The 24289-nt window shown below is 43.2% G+C and overlaps 1 protein-coding gene and 1 long non-coding RNA gene across 16 annotated transcripts in view; one reads left to right on the top strand and one right to left on the bottom strand.

Annotated features, from left to right (window-relative positions):
- Nucleotides 1–21154, bottom strand: part of LOC140906910 (glyoxylate/hydroxypyruvate reductase B-like) — a 28944-nt gene extending 7790 nt beyond the window's left edge. The window contains exons 1-7 of one of the 15 annotated variants that reach the window (XM_073331829.1): nt 20830–21092; nt 19736–19810; nt 18205–18377; nt 15709–16093; nt 11429–11600; nt 6062–6240; nt 939–1035 (exon numbers count right to left, since the gene is read on the bottom strand). In XM_073331829.1, coding sequence (XP_073187930.1) covers nt 939–1035; nt 6062–6240; nt 11429–11600; nt 15709–16093; nt 18205–18246 — 875 coding nt within the window. In that variant the 5' untranslated portion in view covers nt 18247–18377; nt 19736–19810; nt 20830–21092. Of the gene's footprint in view, nt 1–5; nt 452–938; nt 1061–6061; nt 6241–11428; nt 11601–15708; nt 16094–18204; nt 18381–19735; nt 19811–20092 lie in introns of those variants that run through there. The other 14 variants (XM_073331831.1, XM_073331833.1, XM_073331832.1 and 11 more) reach the window with 14 other exon arrangements.
- LOC140906913 (uncharacterized) lies at nt 18657–23691 on the top strand. Its single transcript, XR_012157295.1, has 3 exons — nt 18657–18725; nt 22401–22531; nt 23241–23691. It is a non-coding gene; the product is annotated as an uncharacterized lncRNA (long non-coding RNA).
- The last annotated feature ends 598 nt before the right edge of the window (nt 23692–24289 follow it).

The following is a 24289-nucleotide window of genomic DNA, read 5'->3' as shown; positions in this document are numbered from 1 at the left end:
TGCAAAAAAAGGAATAAAAAAAGCCAGGTGTGGTTAAGATGGCTACTGGCATTATCCTAACTAATAAAGGCCCTGCTTCAGCAAAGCCCTTAAGCATGTTCTTAAATGTATGCACTTGTTCAATCTCATTAATGTAAGTGTCTGCTTAAGAGCTTTGTGAATCGAGTTCAGTTTGTTTTGGGCGCTGATGGAGTGTTTTAAGATTTTATATCATTCCTTCGTGGAAGCACAGAAACTGATTTTCTGCAATAGGCAGCAATCTGTGCCACATATTGGGGGGAAGGATTGACCCTATGTGATGCCATGGACTTTATCTCCATGACTCAGATAGTTGACATCCCTGCCCACTTGCTTAGTGCTCTAAAGTCAAATGGGACAATTCATTCCATGAGGCGTAGTTCCTAGCAACTTTATTTTTGTAGAAGTTAAAGAGCATCCATGACCGAGAGACCTGCAAAACATCAGTAAAATAAACAACGCTGTACTGAGGAGACAAGACCTACAGGGAAGGGGAGAAGTGAGGCTTCTGAGAGGTAGTCTGAGCAGTGGTGGCTCATACAGTGTCTACCCATCACCATCATTTCTGTTGCCCTGGGACTGGTATTTTCTCCCTTCAGGTAAAGAATTTGGAACCACAGCTGCCGCTGCTGCATGCTGTGATTCTGTGGTAGGCATTGGCCAAAGGACTTAGCTTGGCAAATGTACCGCCCTCCTGCTATTTACTGCCTTGGGTGTTTGAATTGACCAGACTATGCATTCCAGCGTGTTCCCAGTCATAGTGCATAACATGACAGCATGCTAAATTCAGAGACAGAGGGCAGCCATCCGTGCCAATCTCCAACCTCCACCAAATCCCCATCTGCTGTGCCTTTTTTGGTCCTTATTTCTTGTTCTCTGTAATTTTAAATATTTTTTGATAAATACACACGGCTGTGTACCTGGGAAGTGGTTCGGGGTAAGTGACATCCAAAGCCGCAGCCTTGATAACACCAGTCTGAAGAGCTTCCACCAGTGCATCTTGGTCTACCACTGGACCTGGGTTGAAATAACAGTGTACTTTCTTAATGCCATGTTCAGATAACGTCAGGATAAAGAAAAACAAAGAATAAAGGGAAAACTTCATTATTTGTTAATTTAGAAAAGAGATTTTAATATTAAAAATTAAATGCAAATGGATTTACAGCTCAAACACAAGAACTCGTGTTTAAATGGTTAACACAATTATTTAACATTTTATGTACTGTTTTTCCTCTTCAAAGTGCTTTGGAAACATTAACCAAACCTCCAAACAACCCAATGAAGTGGGTAAATGTTGTTAGTCATTTTACACAAAACAGTTAACATTTTCAAATTGTTAATTTGCTCTTACTTTGGGAGACACATGTAGAGAGAGGGCCAGAATTTGAGGCTCTAATTTTAAACAAAGCAGTGAGATAAGTTTACCATGTAAATGCAGAAGATGAGTGGTGTTACGGTTAAGAGAGTCATGGACCAGAGTCAGGAAATTCTAAATTCTGGTTACTACAGCAACAGTAACTATCCCCATGGCACATACATATATAACAGTTTGTTTTATTGTATATAGCTAACAGAATATATACATCTATAGTATTACAATGCATACATTTAAATACTGTAATATATTTTAGAAACTTCATTGTAAAAAGCTGCTAAGGTTTCTAGGTAAGAACACTGTTGTCACCACATCATCTACAATACCCAAGCACTTAAACGTAAGGAAATGAGTAGATAAGAACATAACAAATTGAATACTGCCCAGTTCATAACAATTGTATACATCAATCAACTCATATGATTCATTGAGGACTACACACATGACACATTTGCATATTTGAATCTAATGTGAATTATCAGGGTGTAAAAGAGCATCTGACAATCTTTTGGGTTTTTTTAAGGGAGAACATTTTCAGTCACTTCAAAGAAAAAACAAAAACAGCCAAATGAAGTTTTATCAAACATTTGAAAAAATTCTACCCAGGGGGAGGGCGGGAGGAGAGAGAGAGAAAGAGAGAGAGACATCCAGAAAGCCGTTACTTAAGGTCATGATAGCTTCAATCCCAGCAGCAGTGTCATCCACCATTCCAGTTAGTTCTTACAGCTTCCCTAGCCAGCCACCACCCTCAAATGGACAGTACCATCCCAGTTCCCAACGTCTCTGCTCTTTCTCATTCCCCAACACATACAAACCAAAAGTTCTTCATTTGAACCCAGTCAGCCCCCTGGAGAGTTGGGGTAAAGCCTCTAGATTCATAGATTCATAGATATTAAGGTCAGAAGGGACCATTATGATCATCTAGTCTGACCTCCTGCACAATGCAGGCCACAGAATCTCACCCACCCACTCCTGCGATAAACCTCTCACCTATGTCTGAGCTATTGAAGTCCTCAAATCATGGTCTAAAGACTTCAAGGTGCAGAGAATCCTCCAGCAAGTGACCCATGCCCCATGCTACAGAGGAAGATGAAAAACCCACAGGGACTCTTCCAGTCTGCCCTGGAGGAAAATTCCTTCCCGACCCCAAATATGGCGATCAGCTGAACCCTGAGCATATGGGCAAGATTCACCAGCCGGATACCCAGGAAAGAATTCTCTGCAGCAACTCAGATCCCACCCCATCTAACATCCCATTACAGGCCATTTGGCCTATTTACCATGAATAGTTAAAGATCAATTAATTGCCAAAATCATGTTATCCGATCATACCCCCTCCTCCATAAACTTATCGAGTTTAATCTTGCCAGACAGGTCTTTTGCCCCCACTGCTTCCCTTGGAAGGCTATTCCAGAACTTTACTCCTCTGATGGTTAGAAACCTTCATCTAATTTCAAGTCTAAACTTCCCGATGGCCAGTTTATATCCATTTGTTCTTGTGTCCACATTGGTACTGAGCTTAAATAATTCCTCTCCCTCTCCGATATTTATCCCTCTGATATATTTATAGAGAGCAATCATATCTCCCCTCAACCTTCTTTTGCTTAGGCTAAATAAGCCAAGCTCTTTGAGTCTCCCTTCATAAGACGGGTTTTCCATTCCTCGGATCATCCTAGTAGCCCTTCTCTGTACCTGTTCCAGTTTGAATTCATCCTTCTTAAACATGGGAGACCAGAACTGCACACAGTATTCCAAGTGAGGTCTTACCATGCCTTGTATAACGGCACTAACACCTCCTTATCTCTACTGGAAATACCTCGCCTGATGCATCCCAAGACCGCATTAGCTTTTTTCACGGCCATATCACATTGGCAACTCATAGTCATCCTGTGGTCAACCAATACTCCAAGGTCCTTCTCCTCCTCCGTTACTTCTAATTGATGCATCCCCAGCTTATAACTAAAATTCTTGTTATTAATCCCTAAATGTATGACCTTACACTTTTCACTATTAAATTTCATCCTATTACTATTACTCCAGTTTACAAGGTCATCCAGATCCTCCTGTATGATATCCCAGTCCTTCTCTAAATTGGCAATACCTCCCAGCTTTGTATCATCCGCAAACTTTATTAGCACACTCCCACTTTTTGTGCCGAGGTCAGTAATAAAAAGATTAAATAAGATTGGTCCCAAAACTGATCCCTGAGGAACTCCACTGGTAACTTCCCTCCAGCCTGACAGTTCACCTTTCAGTATGACCCGCTGTAGTCTCCCTTTTAACCAATTCCTTATCCACCTTTCAATTTTCATATTGATCCTCATCTTTTCCAATTTAACTAATAATTCCCCATGTGGAACTGTATCAAACACCTTACTGAAATCTAGGTAATTTAGATCCACTGTGTTTCCTTTATCTAAAAAATCTGTTACTTTCTCAAAGCAGGAGATCAGGTTGGATTGGCACGATCTACCTTTTGTAAAACCATGTTGTATTTTGTCCCATTTACCATTGACCTCAATGTCCTTAACTACTTTCTCCTTCAAAAATTTTTCCAAGACCTTGCATACTACAGATGTCAAACTAACAGGCCTGTAGTTACCTGGATCACTTTTTTTTCCTTTCTTAAAAATAGGAACTATGTTAGCAATTCTCCAGTCATACGGTACAACCCCTGAGTTTACAGATTCATTAAAAATTCTTGCTAATGGGCTTGCAATTTCATGTGCCAATTCCTTTAATATTCTTGGATGAAGATTATCTGAGCCCCCTGATTTAGTCCCATTAAGCTGTTTGAGTTTCGCTTTTACCTCAGATATGGTAATATTTACCTCCATATCCTCATTCCCATTTGTCATACTACCATTATCCCTAAGATCCTCATTAGCCTCATTAAAGACTGAGGCAAAGTATATGTTTAGATATTGGGCCATGCCTAGATTATCCTTAACCTCCACTCCATCCTCAGTGTTTAGCGGTCCCACTTCTTCTTTCTTTGTTTTCTTCTTCTTTATATGGCTACAGAACCTTTTACTATTGGTTTTAATTCCCTTTGCAAGGTCCAACTCTACTTGACTTTTAGCCTTTCTCACTTTATCCCTATATGTTCTGACCTCAATAAGGTAGCTTTCCTTGCTGATCCCTCCGATCTTCCACTCCCTGTATGCTTTCTGCTTTTTCTTAATCACCTCTCTGAGATGCTTGCTCATCCAGCTTGGTCTACAACTCCTGCCTATGAATTTTTTCCCCTTTCTTGGGATGCAGGCTTCCGATAGCTTCTGCAGCTTTGACTTAAAGTAATCCCAGGCCTCCTTTGCCTTTCAATCCTTAAGTTCTTCAGTCCAATCCACTTCCCTAACTAATTTCCTTAATTTTTGAAAGTCAGCCCTTTTGAAATCAAAAACCCTAGTCACAGATTTATTTTTGTTAATCCTTCTGTTCAGTTTGAACTGAATTAGCTCATGATCACTTCAACCAAGGTTGTCCCCTACAACCATTTCTTCTATGAGGTCCTCACTACACACCAAAACCAAATCTAAAATGGCATCCCCTCTAGTCAGTTCAGCAACTACTTGATGAAGGAATCCATCAGCTATCGCATCTAGGAAAATCTGAGCCCTATTATTATTACTAGCACTTGTCCTCCAGTCTATATCTGGGAAGTTAAAATCTCTCATGATCACGCAGTTTCCATTAGCATTTACTTCATTAAAAACATTACAGATGGCTCTATCCATATCCAAATTAGATCCCGGCGGCCTATAGCACACCCCAGGCACTATCCCAGTGGAGATTCTAGTAGTTTTCTTCCCCAATGTGATTTATACTCAGACGGACTCTGTCTTATCCATTCCATCGCTTCTTATTTCTTTACATTCAATCTCATCATTGATATACAATGCTACTCCACCACCTTTACCTTTATTTCTGTCTTTCCTAAACAGCACATACCCTTCAATAGCTGTAGCCCCGTCATGACTACTATTCCACCATGTTTCTGTTATCCTTATAATATCCAGAGTGTAAGCCCAAGGTTTGAACTCAGGCTCAAGCTTAACCGACCTTCTCTCTACACACAAATCAAGTTAACCCATGGCTCAGATCCAGGGTCCCAGGACACCATTGGGATGGAGGGTCCGAGCCTGAGTGAAGCTGTGACCCAAGGGTCAAGGCCTATTGCTTTGCAGTATAGATGCAATCCCACGGGACTTGTGCTCTGGGAGTCTGCCAAAAGTATCCCACAATCTCAGGCTGACTTTCTTGATCCTCTGGACAGTCAAGTTTGGTGGACAGACAAGTTTTCCTACACTGCACCACGAACAAAGAGCTAGAGCAGCCAGATTTTGGGAGGGTGCTAGGAAGTCTGGGATATGGGTGGTTGGATTTGGAACCATATAATTCAGTGTAGACGCTGGAACCCCAGGTTGAGCCCCAGAGTTGAACAATTCTTAGTCTGGGGTTACAAATCAGTGTAAATTCTCGAGCCCTAAATTAACAAACCCAGGTTCTGCTAACTCGAGTTCTGTTAGGCCTGGGCTTACATTGCTATGTAGACGTACCCTCTAGACCAGGGGGTCCTTGGTACACTAGTTATACTGCCCAGTGCAATTTGGTACTACACTCTGGAAGACAGGGGTTGTGCAGTCAGACCATTATACTGTACCCTACCTCTGCTGATGTTAATGAGAGTAGCAGTGGGTTTCATCAGTTCTAACTCCTTTTTCCCAATCAGTTTACATGTCTGCGGTGTCAGGCTCACAACCAGCATCACGAAATCTGACTGCTGGAGCAAGTCTTCTATCTTTGGACAATAAGTAGCACCAACAGCCTGTTCTTCTTCCTCAGTTCTGATGAGAAATAAGAATCATGTTGCATTAGAGGCAGTCTTGGTCATGGAAATGTTACATTCCTACCTTATGTTACTCCCAATGGTACTTTAGCTCCCAAACTACAACTAGGAAAGTATCTCCCCAGGATCACTGGTAACCAAATTGACCAGTGATGCACTTTCAGCAGAGTGCACAGTCGCAAAGGGGGAATGGATTTGACAGCCACTTGTAGACTTAATTTCCTCAGGAAGGTGAAACTTGTGGCAAAGCAGAGGTAAAGGAAGTCTGTCTCCTAGGTGTGTTTTCAGTGGCATGTGCGCATTATGAGTGGTCCTGATTTCTTGACCATCCTTAAATAAAGCTCTTTTTATGAAGGATGGAATTGGCAAACGAGTTCCTTGGGCAAGTGATGCTCCATGATTCAGATATAGAGATATTTTTAGTTTAAACTTTTGACAATGCAGAACTATTATCAAAAAGAAAAGGAGTACTTGTGGCACCTTAGAGACTAACCAATTTATTTGAGCATGAGCTTTCGTGAGCTACAGCTCACTTCATCAGATGCATACTGTGGAAACTGCAGAAGACATTATATACACAGAGACCATAAAAACAATACCTCCTCCCACCCCACTCTCCTGCTGGTAATAGCTTATCTAAAGTGATCATCAAGTTGGGCCATTTCCAGCACAAATCCAGGTTTTCTCACCCTCCGCCCCCCCCCCCCCCCCCAAACTCACCCTCCTGCTGGTAATAGCCCATCCAAAGTGACCACTCTCTTTAAAATGTGTATGATAATCAAGGTGGGCCATTTCCAGCACAAATCCAGGTTTTCTCACCCCCCCACCCCCCTCCAAAAACCACACACACAAACTCACTCTCCTGCTGGTAATAGCTCATCCAAAGCGACCACTCTCCCTACAATGTGCATGATAATCAAGATGGGCCATTTCCAGCAAAAATCCAGGTTTTCTCACCCACCCCCCACCCCCATACACACACAAACTCACTCTCCTGCTGGTAATAGCTCATCCAAAGCGACCACTCTCCCTACAATGTGCATGATAATCAAGGTGGGCCATTTCCAGCACAAATCCAGGTTTTCTCACCCCCCGCACCCCCCCACACAAACTCACTCTCCTGCTGGCAATAGTTCATCCAAAGTGACCACTCTCCTTACAATGTGCATGATAATCAAGGTGGGCCATTTCCAGCATAAATCCAAGTTTAACCAGAACATCGGGGGGGGGGGGTAGAAAAAAACAAAGGGAAATAGGCTACCTTGCATAATGACTTAGCCACTCCCAGTCTCTATTTAAGCCTAAATTAATAGTATCCAATTTGCAAATGAATTCCAATTCAGCAGTTTCTCGCTGGAGTCTGGATTTGAAGTTTTTTTGTTGTAAAATAGCGACCTTCATGTCTGTGATTGCGTGACCAGAGAGATTGAAGTTTTCTCCGACTGGTTTATGAATGTTATAATTCTTGACATCTGATTTGTGTCCATTTATTCTTTTACGTAGAGACTGTCCAGTTTGACCAATGTACATGGCAGAGGGGCATTGCTGGCACATGATGGCATATATCACATTGGTGGATGTGCAGGTGAATGTCATGGCTAACCTGGTGGCTGAGTTTTGTGACTTTGTCCTTACCCATAACTATTTTACATTTGGGGACAATGTATACCTTCAGATCAGCGGCACTGCTATGGGTACCCGCATGGCCCCACAGTATGCCTGGTCCAGTCCACACAAGAGATCCACTTCCTGGACACTACAGTGCTAATAAACAATGGTCACATAAGCACCACCCTATACTGGAAACCTACTGACCGCTATTCCTACCTACATGCCTCCAGCTTTCACCCTGACCACACCGCACGATCCATCGTCTACAGCCAAGCTCTGCGATACAACCACATTTGCTCCAACCCCTCAGACAGAGACAAACACCTACAAGATCTCTATCAAGCATTCTTACAACTACAATACCCACCTGCAGAAGTGAAGAAACAGATTGATAGAGCCAGAAGAGTTCCCAGAAGTCACCTACTACAGGACAGGCCTAACAAAGAAAATAACAGAACGCCACTAGCCGTCACCTTCAGCCCCCAACTAAAACCCCTCCAACGCATTATTAAGGATCTACAACCTATCCTGAAGGATAACCCAACACTCTCACAAATCTTGGGAAACAGGCCAGTCCTTGCCTACAGACAGCCCCCCAACCTGAAGCAAATACTCACCAACAACCACATACCACACAACAGAACCACTAACCCAGGAACCTATCCTTGCAATAAAGCTCGTTGCCAACTGTGCCCACATATCTATTCAGGGGACACCATCAAAGGGCCTAATAACATCAGCCACACTATCAGAGGCTCGTTCACCTGCACATCCACCAATGTGATATATGCCATCATGTGCCAGCAATGCCCCTCTGCCATGTACATTGGTCAAACTGGACAGTCTCTACGTAAAAGAATAAATGGACACAAATCAGATGTCAAGAATTATAACATTCATAAACCAGTCGGAGAAAACTTCAATCTCTCTGGTCACGCAATCACAGACATGAAGGTCGCTATCTTACAACAAAAAAACTTCAAATCCAGACTCCAGCGAGAAACTGCTGAATTGGAATTCATTTGCGAATTGGATACTATTAATTTAGGCTTAAATAGAGACTGGGAGTGGCTAAGTCATTATGCAAGGTAGCCTATTTCCCCTTGTTTTTTTCTAACCCTCCCCCCCCCCCCCCCGACGTTCTGGTTAAACTTGGATTTATGCTGGAAATGGCCCACCTTGATTATCATGCACATTGTAGGGAGAGTGGTCACTTTGGATGAGCTATTACCAGCAGGAGAGTGAGTTTGTGTGTGTATGGGGGTGGGGGAGGTGAGAAAACCTGGATTTGTGCTGGAAATGGCCCACCTTGATTATCATGCACATTGTAGGGAGAGTGGTCGCTTTGGATAAGCTATTACCAGCAGGAGAGTGAGTTTTTGTGTGTGTGTTTTTTTGAAAAAAAAAAAAAGGGGTGGGGGGGTGAGAAAACCTGTATTTGTGCTGGACATGGCCCACCTTGATTTTCATACACATTGTGAGGAGAGTGGTCACTTTGGATAAGCTATTACCAGCAGGAGAGTGAGTTTGTGTGTGTGGTTTTTGGAGGGGGGTGGGGGGGGTGAGAAAACCTGGATTTGTGCTGGAAATGGCCCAACTTGATGATCACTTTAGATAAGCTATTACCAGCAGGAGAGTGGGGTGGGAGGAGGTATTGTTTTTATGGTCTCTGTGTATATAATGTCTTCTGCAGTTTCCACAGTATGCATCCGATGAAGTGAGCTGTAGCTCACGAAAGCTCATGCTCAAATAAATTGGTTAGTCTCTAAGGTGCCACAAGTCCTCCTTTTCTTTTTGCGAATACAGACTAACACGGCTGTTACTCTGAAACCAGAACTATTATATGACCATCAATCCTACTCTTTATAAACTTTCCCAGTTGTAGTTTGGGAACTAAAGGATAGCTTTTCATAAGTACCTGTGAAAGTCAGGAACACGAGTCCCATTGACTTTCAGTGGGATTTGTACTCCTAAATCCACTAGGTGCTTTTGAAAAACTTCTCCTTACACTGGTGAGTGAAAATGAAGAAGGAAGAATTAAAGAGTCAGATAAAAATGTATGCTATAAAAAGACATTCTTGGGCAGGGACCAAACCCTGTAACTGCGGTGTCATAGTTAATCATGTGTTTTTTCTAACACATAAATTAAATTTCTCCTGCTGCCTAAATCAACAGCCAGGGAGCAAATGAGACAGGCATTGAACAAAACTGCACTAAAGTTTTCAGGATGTTTATTTGGGTCTCACCCAATACAAACATATACTACTTGAATACACATATTTCACCCTTTGATAAAATTAAAATAATTTTAAAGGTACTTCAGAATAACAATATTTTTCACTTCTATTGCATCTTCCATCTAAGGATCCCAAATTGCTTTACAAACAAGAATTAAGCTTCACAACAACCTGGGTAGGTAAATAAAATCCAAATTGGTAGCACAAAGTTAACAGTGATCTGCAGAGGAAATTAAAAAATGGGTCTGTGGCTTTTTTTGGCTCTTTAGATATATAACAGGAGGCCTACAAGGTGTTTTTTTTTTCCAGTCATTTTTTCTGCTTGGTTTTTTTACTTCAGAAATATTAGGAATATCACACATGGTCTTCTCTGGTATTGTTGGAAGACTGTGGCCTCGTCTACATTGGGATTTGCCTCAGTTACAAGTAATCTGTGGCCTAGCATAGCTGTACTGCTGCAAACCCCTAGGATAGGCAGGCAAAACCACCACAAGGCACAATTTGCACCAGTGCAGCTTACCCCAGTTTCAAACAGGGGTAAAGCTGCAGTGGTGAAAATCATGGCTTATAACAGCACTGCTGCTATACCACAAATACACTACGTGTTTGCACAGGAACAGCTATGCCAGCTGCTGGCCACTGATGGCTGAAATCCCAGTGTAGACAAGACCTTAGGGTCTCAAATGTGTGTTGTGCATTCTCATTCTGTAGCTAACGGGGCAGAAGTGCTGAATTTTAATAACAAAGATCTCCTTCCTCCCATGTGAAATCCTGACCTCGCTGAAATCAATAGCAACATTCTCACTGATGTCAATGGGACGAGGATTTCACCAAAAGAGTTTTAAACAGACTGACTAAAAATGTAATCCCCTCTCAGTTATTCAGCTTTCCTTTTCTTGTAATGCCATAATCCTCCTATTTGTCTGTCATCCACAAAATTTCAGGGAAATAAGACCAGAATTTCCAATTAAAAAAAAATCAGCATAAAAAAATTGGGAAAAAGCTTTCAGGCCTCCATTTTAATTCTGCTGGCCACCTCTGCAGCAAGCTACCAACAAACCCAAGATTTAAAAAAATGTCCAAGTCCACATTTAGGTGTTTAAACATGGTTTTAGGAGCCTGACTTAAAGCAATCAATCATTTTTGAAAATCTTGGCCTCTCCCCCTTACATCGCAATTCTTTGCTATAACCACAGGATCATACATTCTCGCTAAATGGAAATACCACAATTGCACACTTCCTAGAAAAGGGTGGGGATGTTTTAAAAAAATTAACTATATAATTATAAAGAAGTGAAAAATATATTCTGCTTTGATGGGGATCAAGTTTATTTTTACCTCTGGTTCCTGTTGTGATACAGAATTTTCATTTCAAAAGCTTTGGCCCTCAGTGCAATCTTATACCCAATTCTGCCCATTCCAATGATACCAAGAGTAGCCCCGGTGACTTCATCTCCCAGCCAGTCAGCAGCAAAACACTCAGTGTCTGGGGAAACTGCCATCTGACAGCCTAAAATGAAAAATACTGAATGAGAAATTGATTTGTTTCAATATAGTGCAACAAAATGCTAGAATGTGGCCTTTAGGCATTACTACAACATAAGTGGTAAATAATTATTAAGAATAGAAAGACACTGTTTTAATGGGCTTTGCTCTTTTCCCCCCTTCCAAGTATCCTATTTGAATCTTGAAAATATTGGCTTTCCCTGTTATGTTGGGAACCTACCCCCTGTGCTATTGATTCTCCAGTTAATACAGAAAGACTCTTGCCCCTTAGGAAGTCTCTCCCAGACTTTGACCTGCATATACCCTTGCAAAAAAAGTACTACACAGACACGGTGGTGCAAGTAGGAATAATTTCTTGCTGGTATTGCATTCATGGGAGGGACACAAGGGGGGGCATGTGACCTCCCCACATGACACTCCATGTGACTCCTCCATGCCCCGCCCCCAGCCCAGGGGCCCCATGCTCTTCCCGTCCCCTCAGGCACCCCCGTTTGTATGTAGAAACATCAACATGCTTAACTACTCATGTTCCCCCCGAATGTGTAGTATTCAGTCTGTTTATATGGAATCTGGAAGTTGGGTGAGGAGCCAGTTCAGCATAGGTATGACTTGTTAAAAGACAAATTTTAAATAGAACTGTATCCTAAACTGCTTTATGGTATTGTACCCAAACATTGCATTTCAATGGGGGATTCAACTTCCTTTATAGGGACAGACTCCTGAAACTCTTACCAGTCCATGACAGTGGTCCACAGTCATACAGATAGTCCCATTGAATGGGACTGATCAAATGATTAAGGGTTTACAGGATTCGGTTCCAAGTTTGTAAATTGTTCTGGATGAAACTGACAATGCCTGAGCTGTCAGATCAGAAGGAGCTTCATTCAAATAAAGGTGGGCAGATGTGTGATAAGACTTAGCTCTGTTGCTAAGATGAGGAACATATTTTCAGCAAACTTCTTGGCAGATTCCTGAGGGAGCTGGCGTACGGCCATCAGTATAATAATATTCACTTATAGTTCTCTCACCCACAAAGCTGGAAAATGAGTCATTTGTTTTCTTTGTTTTGCTGCTCCAGTTCCAGTTAACAAAATGCATGTTAGACTAGTTTGGCTTCAAAGAAGAATTCTGTGTACACTGGGGACAACACCTGATTCCTGTCAGGCTGCAGAACTGGGCTGACATCAGAATCCAAACATCCTCTGGTCAGTGCAAGCAGAGGCATTCCTCTGATGATTTGGACTTGATGTGATGCCGTATGGATGTCATGGACAATTCAGACCAATGGGGAGAAACAGAATCAAAAACACTGTTTAAACACCTTCCACCCCCATGCGCTCCCTAGCTGCGTTCTGCACCTTTAAGGAGCAGAGCGCAATCCCACCCCACCCCCCAGAGGGAGGGGCTAGCCCCAAGTCTTTCCGATACCCCGTATCAGCTAAAACTCACTTGCCGGTACTGTGTACTTGGAGGGTAACACCTTACTTGCCCTCCTGACACTATTCTACAGCCCTGGTCAGAATACTATAGTTCACAATAGTAATAATGCAGGGTTTAGTGTTATTAATGGAGAATAATATTGGATGTTTATGTTGTTATTTAAAACAAGGACAGCTTATCATGTTCACCTCTCCTGCTCTCCCTGGAAAGGAGATTTATTTTCTTTGAGAACATTTGTCAGTAATTTACCTAAAGAATCCTAGATTGTCAATTAACCGCTAATGCTGGTTATAGAGTAAACAAAAGTGATTTTTATTTGCAGAACACAGAAAAGAAAAGGAGTGCTTGTGGCACCTTAGAGACTAACCAATTTATTTGAGCATGAGCTTTCGTGAGCTACAGCTCACTTCATCGGATGCACGAAAGCTTATGCTCAGATAAATGTGTTAGTCTCTAAGGTGCCACAAGTACTCCTTTTCTTTTTGCGAATACAGACTAACACGGCTGTTACTCTGAAACAGAAAATAATGACTGTCACACATGCTGCCTGCTAGCCTGCCAACAGGGCCATAGAGTCTTGTTACTAAAATCCACCTTCTCAGACATTCCCAACTCTCCCAAATCATAAGCTGTCCATTGTGAAGCCTGTAGTGCAACTAGTCATGCCTAAAAATAAAATCTCAACTGTGCTAGACTCACAGCTGCCATGTTCTGTGCAGCTCCATGTGATACAAGGGAGAACAAGTCACTGATCTCCCCCTTCATGGTCTCTCTGCTCCCCACGCAGTGGAAGCAGGTCTCAGGGGCAGCAGCCTGTCTCACTGGAGCCCCTAAGAAACTGGTTGGAGAGTTGGGAAGCAGAGCTGGCTAAAGGGAACCAGGTTAATGCGGGAGAGGGAGTTCAACCAGGAGAAATCCTGGGGTAGCTTGAAGGTTGCTGGGGAATGAAGGGGGAATTGGTGAGGTAAACTAGAACAGAAGCTCAGAGATCAGGAGAGCTTGCAGCAGCTTCCCAAATTGTGCCCCTGATTCCATTAGCCTCTCCAGTTCTGCCCCTGTCCGGTCCAGACTCTTTTCTATGTGAATGTTAGACCAGCACTGCCTAGCCATGGTGTGGGCACAGGGCCATTAGTTATTCTGAGCTCCTTCTGCAGGTACTGAACAAAAATGTGGAAGGTTCATGTGATAACCATGGTAATTTTTTTGTTTGTTTGTGTGATGAAGTGGTGGATTTTTAAACCAAACATAATATTTATGGCTCTGGAGGAAGGTTTGCCATTATATGACAATAGTTTAAAGGGAGGTCAAAGGTCAAGGTTTAAAACTAATGGCCCAGATTTTCATAATTGATTAGTGATTTTGCCTGCCTAACTTGAGACACTTTAAAGGGGCCTGATTTTCAGAGAGTGGTAAACATGTGCCGTCTGTGTATCAGGCCCTTTAAAATTTCTCATGTAGGGTACCCAAAATCACTAGTTACTTTTTGTCAATAACACTATATTGCCATTACATCCTAAAAGAAATCCCTTACTGCCAAACATTGGACAACTTAAAATATTGTTAAGTGTTGAAAATACTTTGTGGGGAAAGGGCATGAAATCTATGTCCGCACTTGTTCTGGACATAGAAATCCAGGTTCTAGTGTGAACAGCGAGCCCTGGCCATACACTACAAATTGACACTGGGATCACTTAAACAGAACTCATTGACATTTTCCTCAAAGATTTTTCAACATAGTTTCAACTAGATGTGTTATAAACATATAGACAATATCCCAAACTAGCCCTTACTATTAAAGACAATGAGGTTTTAGTATTTTAAATGCTATTGTTCATCATCCAAATACATTTTCTGTGGTTTAAACATTCACAGTTTATTACAATGGGAATAGTTTTAGGAAAATTCAAGTTAGCGGGAGATACAGCTCATATGATTTCTGGAAATACGCATAAGATATAAAAAGAAAAGGAGTACTTGTGGCACCTTAGAGACTAACCAATTTATTTGAGCATGAGCTTTCGTGAGCTACAGCTCACTTCATCGGATGCATGCCGTGGAAACTGTAGCAGACTTTATATATACACAGAGAATATGAAAAAATACCTCCTCCCACCCCACTGTCCAGCTGGTAATAGCTTATCTAAAGTGATCACCAGGTGGGCCATTTCCAGCACAAATCCAGGTTTTCTCACCTTCCACCCCCCCCCACACACACACAGATTCACTCTCCTGCTGGTGATAGCCCATCCAAAGTGACAACTCTTTACACAATGTGCATGATAATAAAGTTGGGCCATTTCCTGCACAAATCCAGGTTCTCTCACTTTGGATGGGCTATCACCAGCAGGAGAGTGAGTCTGTGTGTGGGGGGACGGAGGGTGAGAAAACCTGGATTTGTGCTGGAAATGGCCCAACTTGATGATCACTTTAGATAAGCTATTACCAGCAGGACAGTGGGGTGGGAGGAGGTATTGTTTCATGGTCTCTGTGTGTATATAATGTCTTCTGCAGTTTCCACGGTATGCATCCGATGAAGTGAGCTGCAGCTCACGAAAGCTCATGCTCAAATAAATTGGTTAGTCTCTAAGGTGCCACAAGTCCTCCTTTTCTTTTTGCGGATACAGCCTAACACGGCTGTTACTCAGAAACCTGTCAGAAGATATAAATGTTACCTTCCACCAGCCTTCTAGCAGATGCCAGCAGCAAAGCCATTCCAGTGTCTGCTGTGGAGCTGGAAACAGCATGTGGAGCGTTAGCCATTTTCACTCCAAAGCTAGAGATTAGTTTCAGATCCAAGTGGTCCATTCCTGCACCGGAATTTGCAATCACCTTCAAGTCAGGCAGGCTCTCGAGGAGTTCCCGGTCAATGATTGGTTTGTGCCACCACAAATAAATAGCTTGGACCTTTTTGCTCCAATGTTTTTTGTTTTTGAGAAATTCCTTCATGGTGATAAGGTGAAAGTGTTTCTTCAAGAATTCCACATGAGCTTCCAGCACACCACATACACCGCCCACCTCATTAACCAAAAGCACAGGCAGCTCTCGCTGTTCCATGATCTGCAAGAGGAAAGAAAACAAGTATTGCTACATAATGTCAAAACATTTTAAAGAACCATTCAGCAGGATCTGCATCATTGCTTTGCTTTCTTGAACCGTGACAGCTACAGGAAGAGAACTTGTATACCTTTAAGCAGTCAGGATGAGCTCTACCCTGACATCTGGAAGTGAATTGCAACAAGTTGTGGAAAAGAACTTCAAGGGCTGATCTTGTTTGCATAGGCACACCCACCCCGCCTAGCATGAGCCCACAGCAGCCCAAATGGTCACTTTGGCTGCTGTGGGATCCCCAGTTTCTCTATTATTGGGGCAGTGTAAGGGAACTCAGCCGGGGCTCATCCCGCGTCGGGGTGGTGGGGCACCACACAGCCTCACTACACTCTCTGCTGGGTTGGGGAATACCCAGTCTATGGCCCAGACCTTCAGGCTGGGCCCCGCAAGCAGTTCAATATAAGCCCAGGTCCTGGATCAGAGCGGGGCCGCAAACAAACAGTCAGAAGCTCAGGCCCTCAGGCAGGGGCTGAGCAAAATAGTTCCCCAGCAAACCCCAGGCCCCTAGCTTTAGCAACCAGGGGGAGGGGGAGACTGCCACCCGGGAGGTGGGTGGCAGGGGGGACGCAGGCCCACCCACTCCACTGCGTCCCAGCCCGGGGCCCTAGCAGCGGCCTAAGACCCACTGCTGTGTCAGTGGGGATCCAACACACTGACATTAGCTCAGGCAGTGCTGCAGCCAGAGTAGGGTCAGCTGCCCCCAAGCTACTTCCGGACTCCCCCTTGTAGGGTGCCTGGGTCAGGGTGGTGTCCTCCGAGGGTTCCAGCACCATGGGTTCCCCTGGGTCGCCGGCGAGGGGTAGGCTTGGCAGGTTGTAGCCAGACAGCCAGCCCCCGCCCCCGCCCTCAGACCAGCATTGCTGGAAACACAGGAGGAAGCCGGAACAGGGCACTTAACATATATTCCAGCACAGCCTTTGAAGCTGTGAAACCACAGGTGTGCTGCTACAATGTGCCTCTGGGAACTGATACAACGATTAAGCTCACAGCAGGCAGAGGCCCTGTGACAGACATGGCTCTTAGCCCCAACTAAATAGCGTGATGCACACACACCAACATCCTAGGTGGGAAAATATGTACCCTGATAAAAGAAATGTCCAGTAGTCGAAACTTATTGTTTCTCTCCCTTGCAAGTGTAAACTACTCTTGCGAAAGCTGGTGTCACCCAGACAGACCAGCCTCAATTTGGCATAAGAAAGGAGAAAGAGAATAAAGGAGTACAGAGGTATAAGTAGGGGACCTACAGCACCATGATTTTTGAGTGCTTTTCACTATCTATCTGCTGGTCAGATAAGTGACAGCCTCCCAAGGCTTCTGCAGCTAAGAGGGTCCCTAAGCCTTGTCCCTTATTCGTCTTTCCGCAGAATTGAGTGACCGATCCTGGCTTGGCACCGCTGGAATCGAGAGATGCAAGGAGGGTAAGAAGCACCCACACCTGATCTCCTATCTTTAGTGTACACATATTTTGAAATAGAGCTCTATACTTTGTTTTCTTTCTTTGGGATTGTGGCTTCAGTTTTGTAACTTGTTTGTGTGTGTAACATCTCTACATTTAAATAAGTAGGCACTAGCAATTTTGTAACCACATGATTAGAATCTAGCTTAATAAATTTTGGTAACCATTTATGCATAAGCCTGACTTGTTTTCTCTGGTTTACTGTAAAGCAGCCAACACAATTAAAGAACCTCAGCCGTTTGGGCTCTAAAGCCTGGCCATTAGGTGAGAGTACTAAGAACCTAGCGTTGAGTTGTGCCGCCTCCACGGGGCAAACTCTTGGGGCACCTGTCAGTCAATCCTGGCTGCCCGCTGCGAAGGAGCTCTGAGCTCTAGCAGTTAAAGTCACGGGTGTGGAGAGGCTCTTAGTGCTGCCATTGGGGCAACTGTCAGTCAGTATTGACTGCCCGCTGCGAAGGAGCTCTGAGCTCTAGCAGTTAAAGTCACGGGTGGTTAGGACCTTGGGGCATCCGTCAGCCTAGCCCGGGCTGCCCGCCGCGAAGGGACAGTGCGTCCTAGCGGTTAAAGTCACGGATGGTATAAACGGGCATAGCTGGCACCTCACCAAACATCCTTGGCCGTCGGCTAACACAGGTCCTCCGTGCATTGGTCAGTGTCAGGCATTGGCCGGTCTAATTGAGATAGTTGCACATGCCCATTCCATTCTTGGTTGTGTGCATGCACTGTGCACAATCACCAGAAACTTTTCGGTTAGTGGTATCCAGAGACGACGCATGCCTGCTGATAGGGGGATGGGGAGCAGAGTGAGGGCAGACAGCTTCAGCAGTGTTACTGAGCATGCTCAGTCCATGTTAAGTGTTACTGAGGCAGGGGCTGAATATTTTCAGGGATTTTCTCCTTGACCTGAGCATAAATTATAGAAGCAATGATCTAGAAAATAATTTTTATGACATGCTTATTACACACTATTTATGATTACATTATTATTTATTATTACATTATTAATTTTATTACATTATGAAAATGGTAACACTCTTCCAATATTTCACTTTTGTAGCTCGTATCACTTCGATTAAGCCTCCTACATGTTTCATCAAGGAGTACCAGACGTGAAAGAGCATGAAGGTATTTAAGAAGCCAACTCAAATAAAGAGTTCCTCCCACAAGTATTCTGGTCTTGAGCAGGCCAGGCAAACAATGGACTACAACAAAGCTTAAACTTATTCTGCCAGGAAGTCATGGTCACGGGTCTTAGGCTGCCGGGCCCCGCACCTCCCGGGGCCCCTGCGTCCAAGGTCCCTAGGGACGGCTCTGTCTGCTATTACAGAATTTTTTTCTGAGAACCCCCTGATACATTTCACAAACCCCCAAAGGTTCACAAACCCCAGTTTGGGAACCACTGAGTTAGATCCATCATGCAGAATAAAGTCTCTTCAATGACTATTTTTAGTATGAAAGAGAAAACTGTTGAATTACACTTTTTGATCTTAGTGTATGAGCCTTCCTTCATTACAACACATTGCTCATCAAAATCACACTCATATCTGTATTTATTTTAGAAATACTTTCTCTATGTTCATAAGCAGAAGTAAGAAAAGCTATTTGTGTAGAGGCAGACTCTTAACACAGTGCATAAACGCTGGGTATGTCTACACTGCAACTGGGACAGCACCTGTAAGCAAGCATATCTGAGCTAGCTCTAATTGAGCTAGCTCGCTAAAAATAGCAGAGTAGCCACAGGAGCACAAGCTAGCTGCCTGAGTATGTACCTATGGTCCCAGGAGTACATACCTATGGTCCCATTCAGCTGCCTATGCTGCTGCAGCTACACTACTATTTATAGTATGCCTACATACATGCGTTGCAATCGCACCTCCTGATTGCAGTGTAGGCATGTACCCACAATGGTCCAGTTCACTGTTCCCCTGCACTTTGGGGAGTCATTGACACAAGAGCAAAGTGTGTGCAAAATGCTTCCCCTTTCTGATTTGGCAGTGCTTTACAAACACTTCGTATTGGTGTATAAAGAGCTACCCAAGCAGTGGAGAAATACTGAATGGAACAAGTCAAAGTACATAAAGTTAAGCAGGTGCATAAATTATTTGCTGGATAGAAGTCAGAAATCATAGGGTTACCTGAGAATATTTTGAGGTAAACTAGTGGCAGAATGGAGAGAGATTTACTGAGATACTGAACAACTTTTTTTCTTTCTGTTTGTGACAGACAGATGGATGAGACACTGAGATATATGCTAAATACCAATAAAAGAAAAGGTTTTAAAACATCAAATAAATACTCTGAGCAATAGTATAGAATATCAGCCATCATCTGAGGTATTATATATCTAAACTGTTGCCTGACTATAACCCTGGAGCAAGGACTGTCTCTCTCTGTTTTGTTAGCCCATTGAGCACTTAAATAATATTAAAGTCAATAAATTAAAAATATTTAGGGGTCGTTTGTGCAGAGCAGAAGGCTCCCCCGATACTAACCTTGGTTTGGGGAGCACTTATTCCAGCTCTGCCAGTGCTGTTTGGGCCAGTCCTGTAGCTCCACCTGGAATCCATGCTCCTTTTTGTCCAGTGATGCACGTGACAAACGGCTGGATGAATAAGTCTACCAGCCAACCTTGGGCAGCTAGTGGCTAACTGAATAGCTTCTACCAAAGAGAATGCTTTAACGCTAAACATAATCTTTCAGTTGTCCACCCCAGCGTGTTAAAGGTAAACTTGTCAAGGATATGGCTATTTTAATTTTGAACTAGTATCATCAACTAGGGTCGCCAACCCTCAGGATTTTATCACAAGCCTTGCAATATTTGGTATTTTTCTTAAAGCCCCAACTACTCAAATCAATTGATTATGTGAAAAATGAAAGTGTTTCTAGCCCTCACAGCTACAAAGAAAAGCTTCAAAACATGACCCATAAAAGCTGAAGCACAGTGCAAATCAAAATAATCAAAACATTATTTTTTAAAATTTCATTTTTTTAAAGATAAGCTTATGATTTTTTTGGTGGGGGCCTGACTCACAATTTTTGAATGAATAGGGTTAGCAATACTGCATCTGGAGTTTTAACAGGCTCACAGTATAACAGAAGTTTTTGTATTCAGTGAAGTAAACCTGCAGAATTCCTAATGGCTCTGCTTTCTGCTGATGTAAGTAAACAGAACAAATCTCTTTCACTGACATTCTTTAAACGAAAACTGATTATATAAATAAGAAATAACCTGGTACTTTCTATTGCTTTCTTCCTGACGCTGATCTTGGTTTACCTCTTGGTTGACGCTCTGTTTTACCACTTCTGGCAGTGGCAATAGCTTAAACACAAAATCTCCTTATACAACTACTTCCAGATCTCTGCAGCACACAGAGGGACACACAATCATATGATCTAATCCTTAATCCAAGGTCCCATAGCTGTCCTTACTCTGCCTGAATCCAACCCCACATAGCTAATGCGTTAGAGTATATATTCTTCCTGTGCAAATTTCAGTTGGCTGCGGCTGAGTACATTCACATGACTGTGAGCACTGCCAGCCATCTCTGCCAGGTCCACCCTCTATCAGAGAGTCTCTGGACACTTCAGCAGGAACTGCCACATAGAGTGACGCTATCTGCCAGTCTCTACTTCATCCTCTTTGGCTTTCTGTGCAGCCTTCCTAAACAATGTCATCTTCCCTCCTCCCTGCTTCTGAAACTGAATTCTATGGGGCGCGGAATAGCAGATATTGTTAGAATGTTTTTAGTTCTCTGTGCGCAGCTACACACATTCTTGTGGCAATGGAATCTGATCCAGAATCCGTCCACTATTGTAGAACTGTGCTCCAAAATCTAAGTTTTATTTCTTTTTAAAAAATTGCTTCTAGCCCTAATGGTTGCAAAGATAACCTTCTGAGTATGTAAACTAATGTAGTGATATCTGTGTGAGTGTGCAGAGAGACAAAATGAAATAATAACTCCAAGACAGATGTGGACTGTCCTATATCAATGATTGTGTTAACTCAGAAACCTAGTGATGCCAATTAATATGTCAACACGGCTAATAATTTAATTGCTGATTATTTTAAGAAAAATATCTACCCAGGGTGTTTATCTATCCTTTGTGCAATCGCAGATATTGGGGCATCAGGCAGCGAGGTAGCTTGTTACAGCTAACATGAGAAACTAGGAGTTTAAACCCCCTCCACTCCTAAACTTCAAGTCACCTTAATGTCTGCTGTTAAAATTAAAACTGAATATTTTGGAGTAGCATGAAATAAATTCAATTTACTATTAAAATATATAATACACACAATAGTAGACTGCTTGTATTATTCATTGCCATTCATTAACATTTTCACATTTCATTCAGTAAAATCCTCACTGTTTTAATTTACTTAGAGCTCATGCAGAATTCAGGACTAGAATGAAGCAGAAACCACTGGGTTTTAGAGCAGAATTTATGTTGTTTGCTGACAAGTACACTAAGCCTTGATGATGTCCAAGAAAGTGGAGCAACTCTGTCAGGAGCTGGGCATTAGGAAGTTTTGTGGACATATTTGTTCTGGGTTTATTGGCTTCTTGATTGCTGTTGCGATGAGCACTGGGAGACAAGGGAGGAGACTGATATTCACTTGCAATCCAGCTGGTTGAAATCTGTATGTGCCCCATGATTTTCACAAAGGGTTTTATAACTTTTTGTAGACTAGGGCAACAGCTAATAGTAACTTTATCCTGGGGCTCGTGGTTTTCAATGCAAGGTCAATGACCAACAAAGTCATCTGTGATTTAAACCTGTCTTTTTTGCTTGTTATTAAAGAAACCAGCAAGATAATTCAGATGGTTCTCTACTGGTGCAGCTTTCTCTGGTGAAGGACTTGGTTCAACATGAGACTAGAACGGGAGGAAAGGGAGCGTGGGTGTGCTCTTTGCATCCTACTGTGTCCAATTGTAAGTCTGGATTTGACTGGTTGTGTTCAGCTAACATTAATTTGGGAATTTTGGTAATGTAAAGACTGTCCTACTAATCCACAGGATTCCTGACCATACTCATTGATATAATGCCTGTACTGGTTTTCGATTCACCCAGTTATTCTTCTGCTTATTGCACCATGCCGATGGTGACTGTTTCATTATTTTTGGCTCTTACTCTAACCATGGTACTATCTCATATGGCTTCTAGCTTTATTTATGTGAAAGCACATAATTTGAGAATCGACATAGGAAGTGTGGTAATTACATTCTTGTCATGGGTAGTGTACCCTCAGACTAGTGTTCTTGACCAATGACTCATGTCTTGTCCTTTTTTGTGGAAACTTCCTTATGGCTCCCTCGTGACGGAGAGATTGAACATCCTGGACCAGAATCTCTTTGTGAGAGAGGTCTCTGAAAGGGAGGCAGGGAGAAAAGGAGGGGAGGGTAGAAGTAAACTGGAGGGTGTATCCCACTTCCACAGTCCGTGGTGATCTGGGACCAAGCACTGAGGAAATGGGAAAGACAGTTTGCAAATAGAGGAAAAATGGGGTCTGGCATCCAGTGAAGTGGCTTTCTTGAGCGTCCCATCAAAGTGCCTGCTTAGCACCCCCTGTGTGTCTAGGTTTGGCAGGCACTGATGACGAGGCAGCCTACACTTAAAACCCCTACTATTCTTTCTCTGCAGGTGCTGTCAAGGAGCTGGACCAGAATATCTATGAGGCTTCTGTAGTTTGAAGCAATTCCTGGAAGGGGTTAGGGTGCAAAACCCAAGTGACTTTAGGACCCCCGTCCTTGAACCCATGGCGATTAGTGTCACTCTGCTCTGAAAAGAGAGAGGATCCTTCCAATGGCAGGTCCTGCAAAGTTTGTTGGATCGCCTGTGGGAGCCCCAAGGGCTGCAACCAGGAGCTCCTGTGCATTTCCACTGCCAAAGCCATGGATCTGGCCACTGAGACAGCTGCATCTGGAACAGCTTGCAGCAAGGCTCTTACCATCGATTTTCCTTCATCCACTAGCAAGGAGAACTCTTGCCTAGCATCTTCTGGCACCATGTCTTTACATTTTTGCATTCAATTCCATACATTAATGTCATATCTGCACCAAAGTGCATGCTGGTTTGCAATTCTGAGTTGCACCCCCGAGTAAAATAAACTTTCCTGCCAAACAGGTCCAACTTTTTTGAGTCTTTTGATTTGGGGGTTGCCCTCGGATACCCCTGGGAGGGGGAATGGGAGAAAAGGAATTTATAACCCTGGAAGGGCACATAATATTTGCACTTGGTCCTTTAAAAAGTGGGTAGAGAGATGCAGGAGTCCACCACGGTGCTTTAACGGGGTCCCTAGTGGCCTCATTGAGAGGTAGGGCCACTCTGTAAGGACCTGCTGTGGCCAAAATATCAACCAGGCAGTATGAGGATTCTTTTGCTTCCTCCACCTGTTATGCTCAGGCCAAAGGCAACTCTCTTTAACAATTCTTGATGGGCCTTATAGTCATCTGGGGAAGGCAAAATGCCCCCTGCTGAGACTGCCTTGTCGTGGGAAGAGGAAGAGAAGGCCACCACTGGCTGGGGTTGTTCCTTCTCTATTTCTTGACTCGCAGGGTTCTGCTGAACCAGCTCTTGATGTTCGTACTGGAGTCAGGAATGGGTGCTGCCCAGTGAGTAGGTCTCTCTGAGGCCACCAAATAGGAGTGTCCAGTATACGATCTGGTAACTGGGGGAAAACCACACGGATT

This window comes from Lepidochelys kempii, chromosome 2 (assembly GCF_965140265.1).
Source record: "Lepidochelys kempii isolate rLepKem1 chromosome 2, rLepKem1.hap2, whole genome shotgun sequence".
NCBI classification, from domain to species: Eukaryota; Metazoa; Chordata; order Testudines; family Cheloniidae; genus Lepidochelys; species Lepidochelys kempii.
Note: the sequence above shows the minus strand (reverse complement) of the source record. Positions and strands in the feature narration are given on the sequence as shown.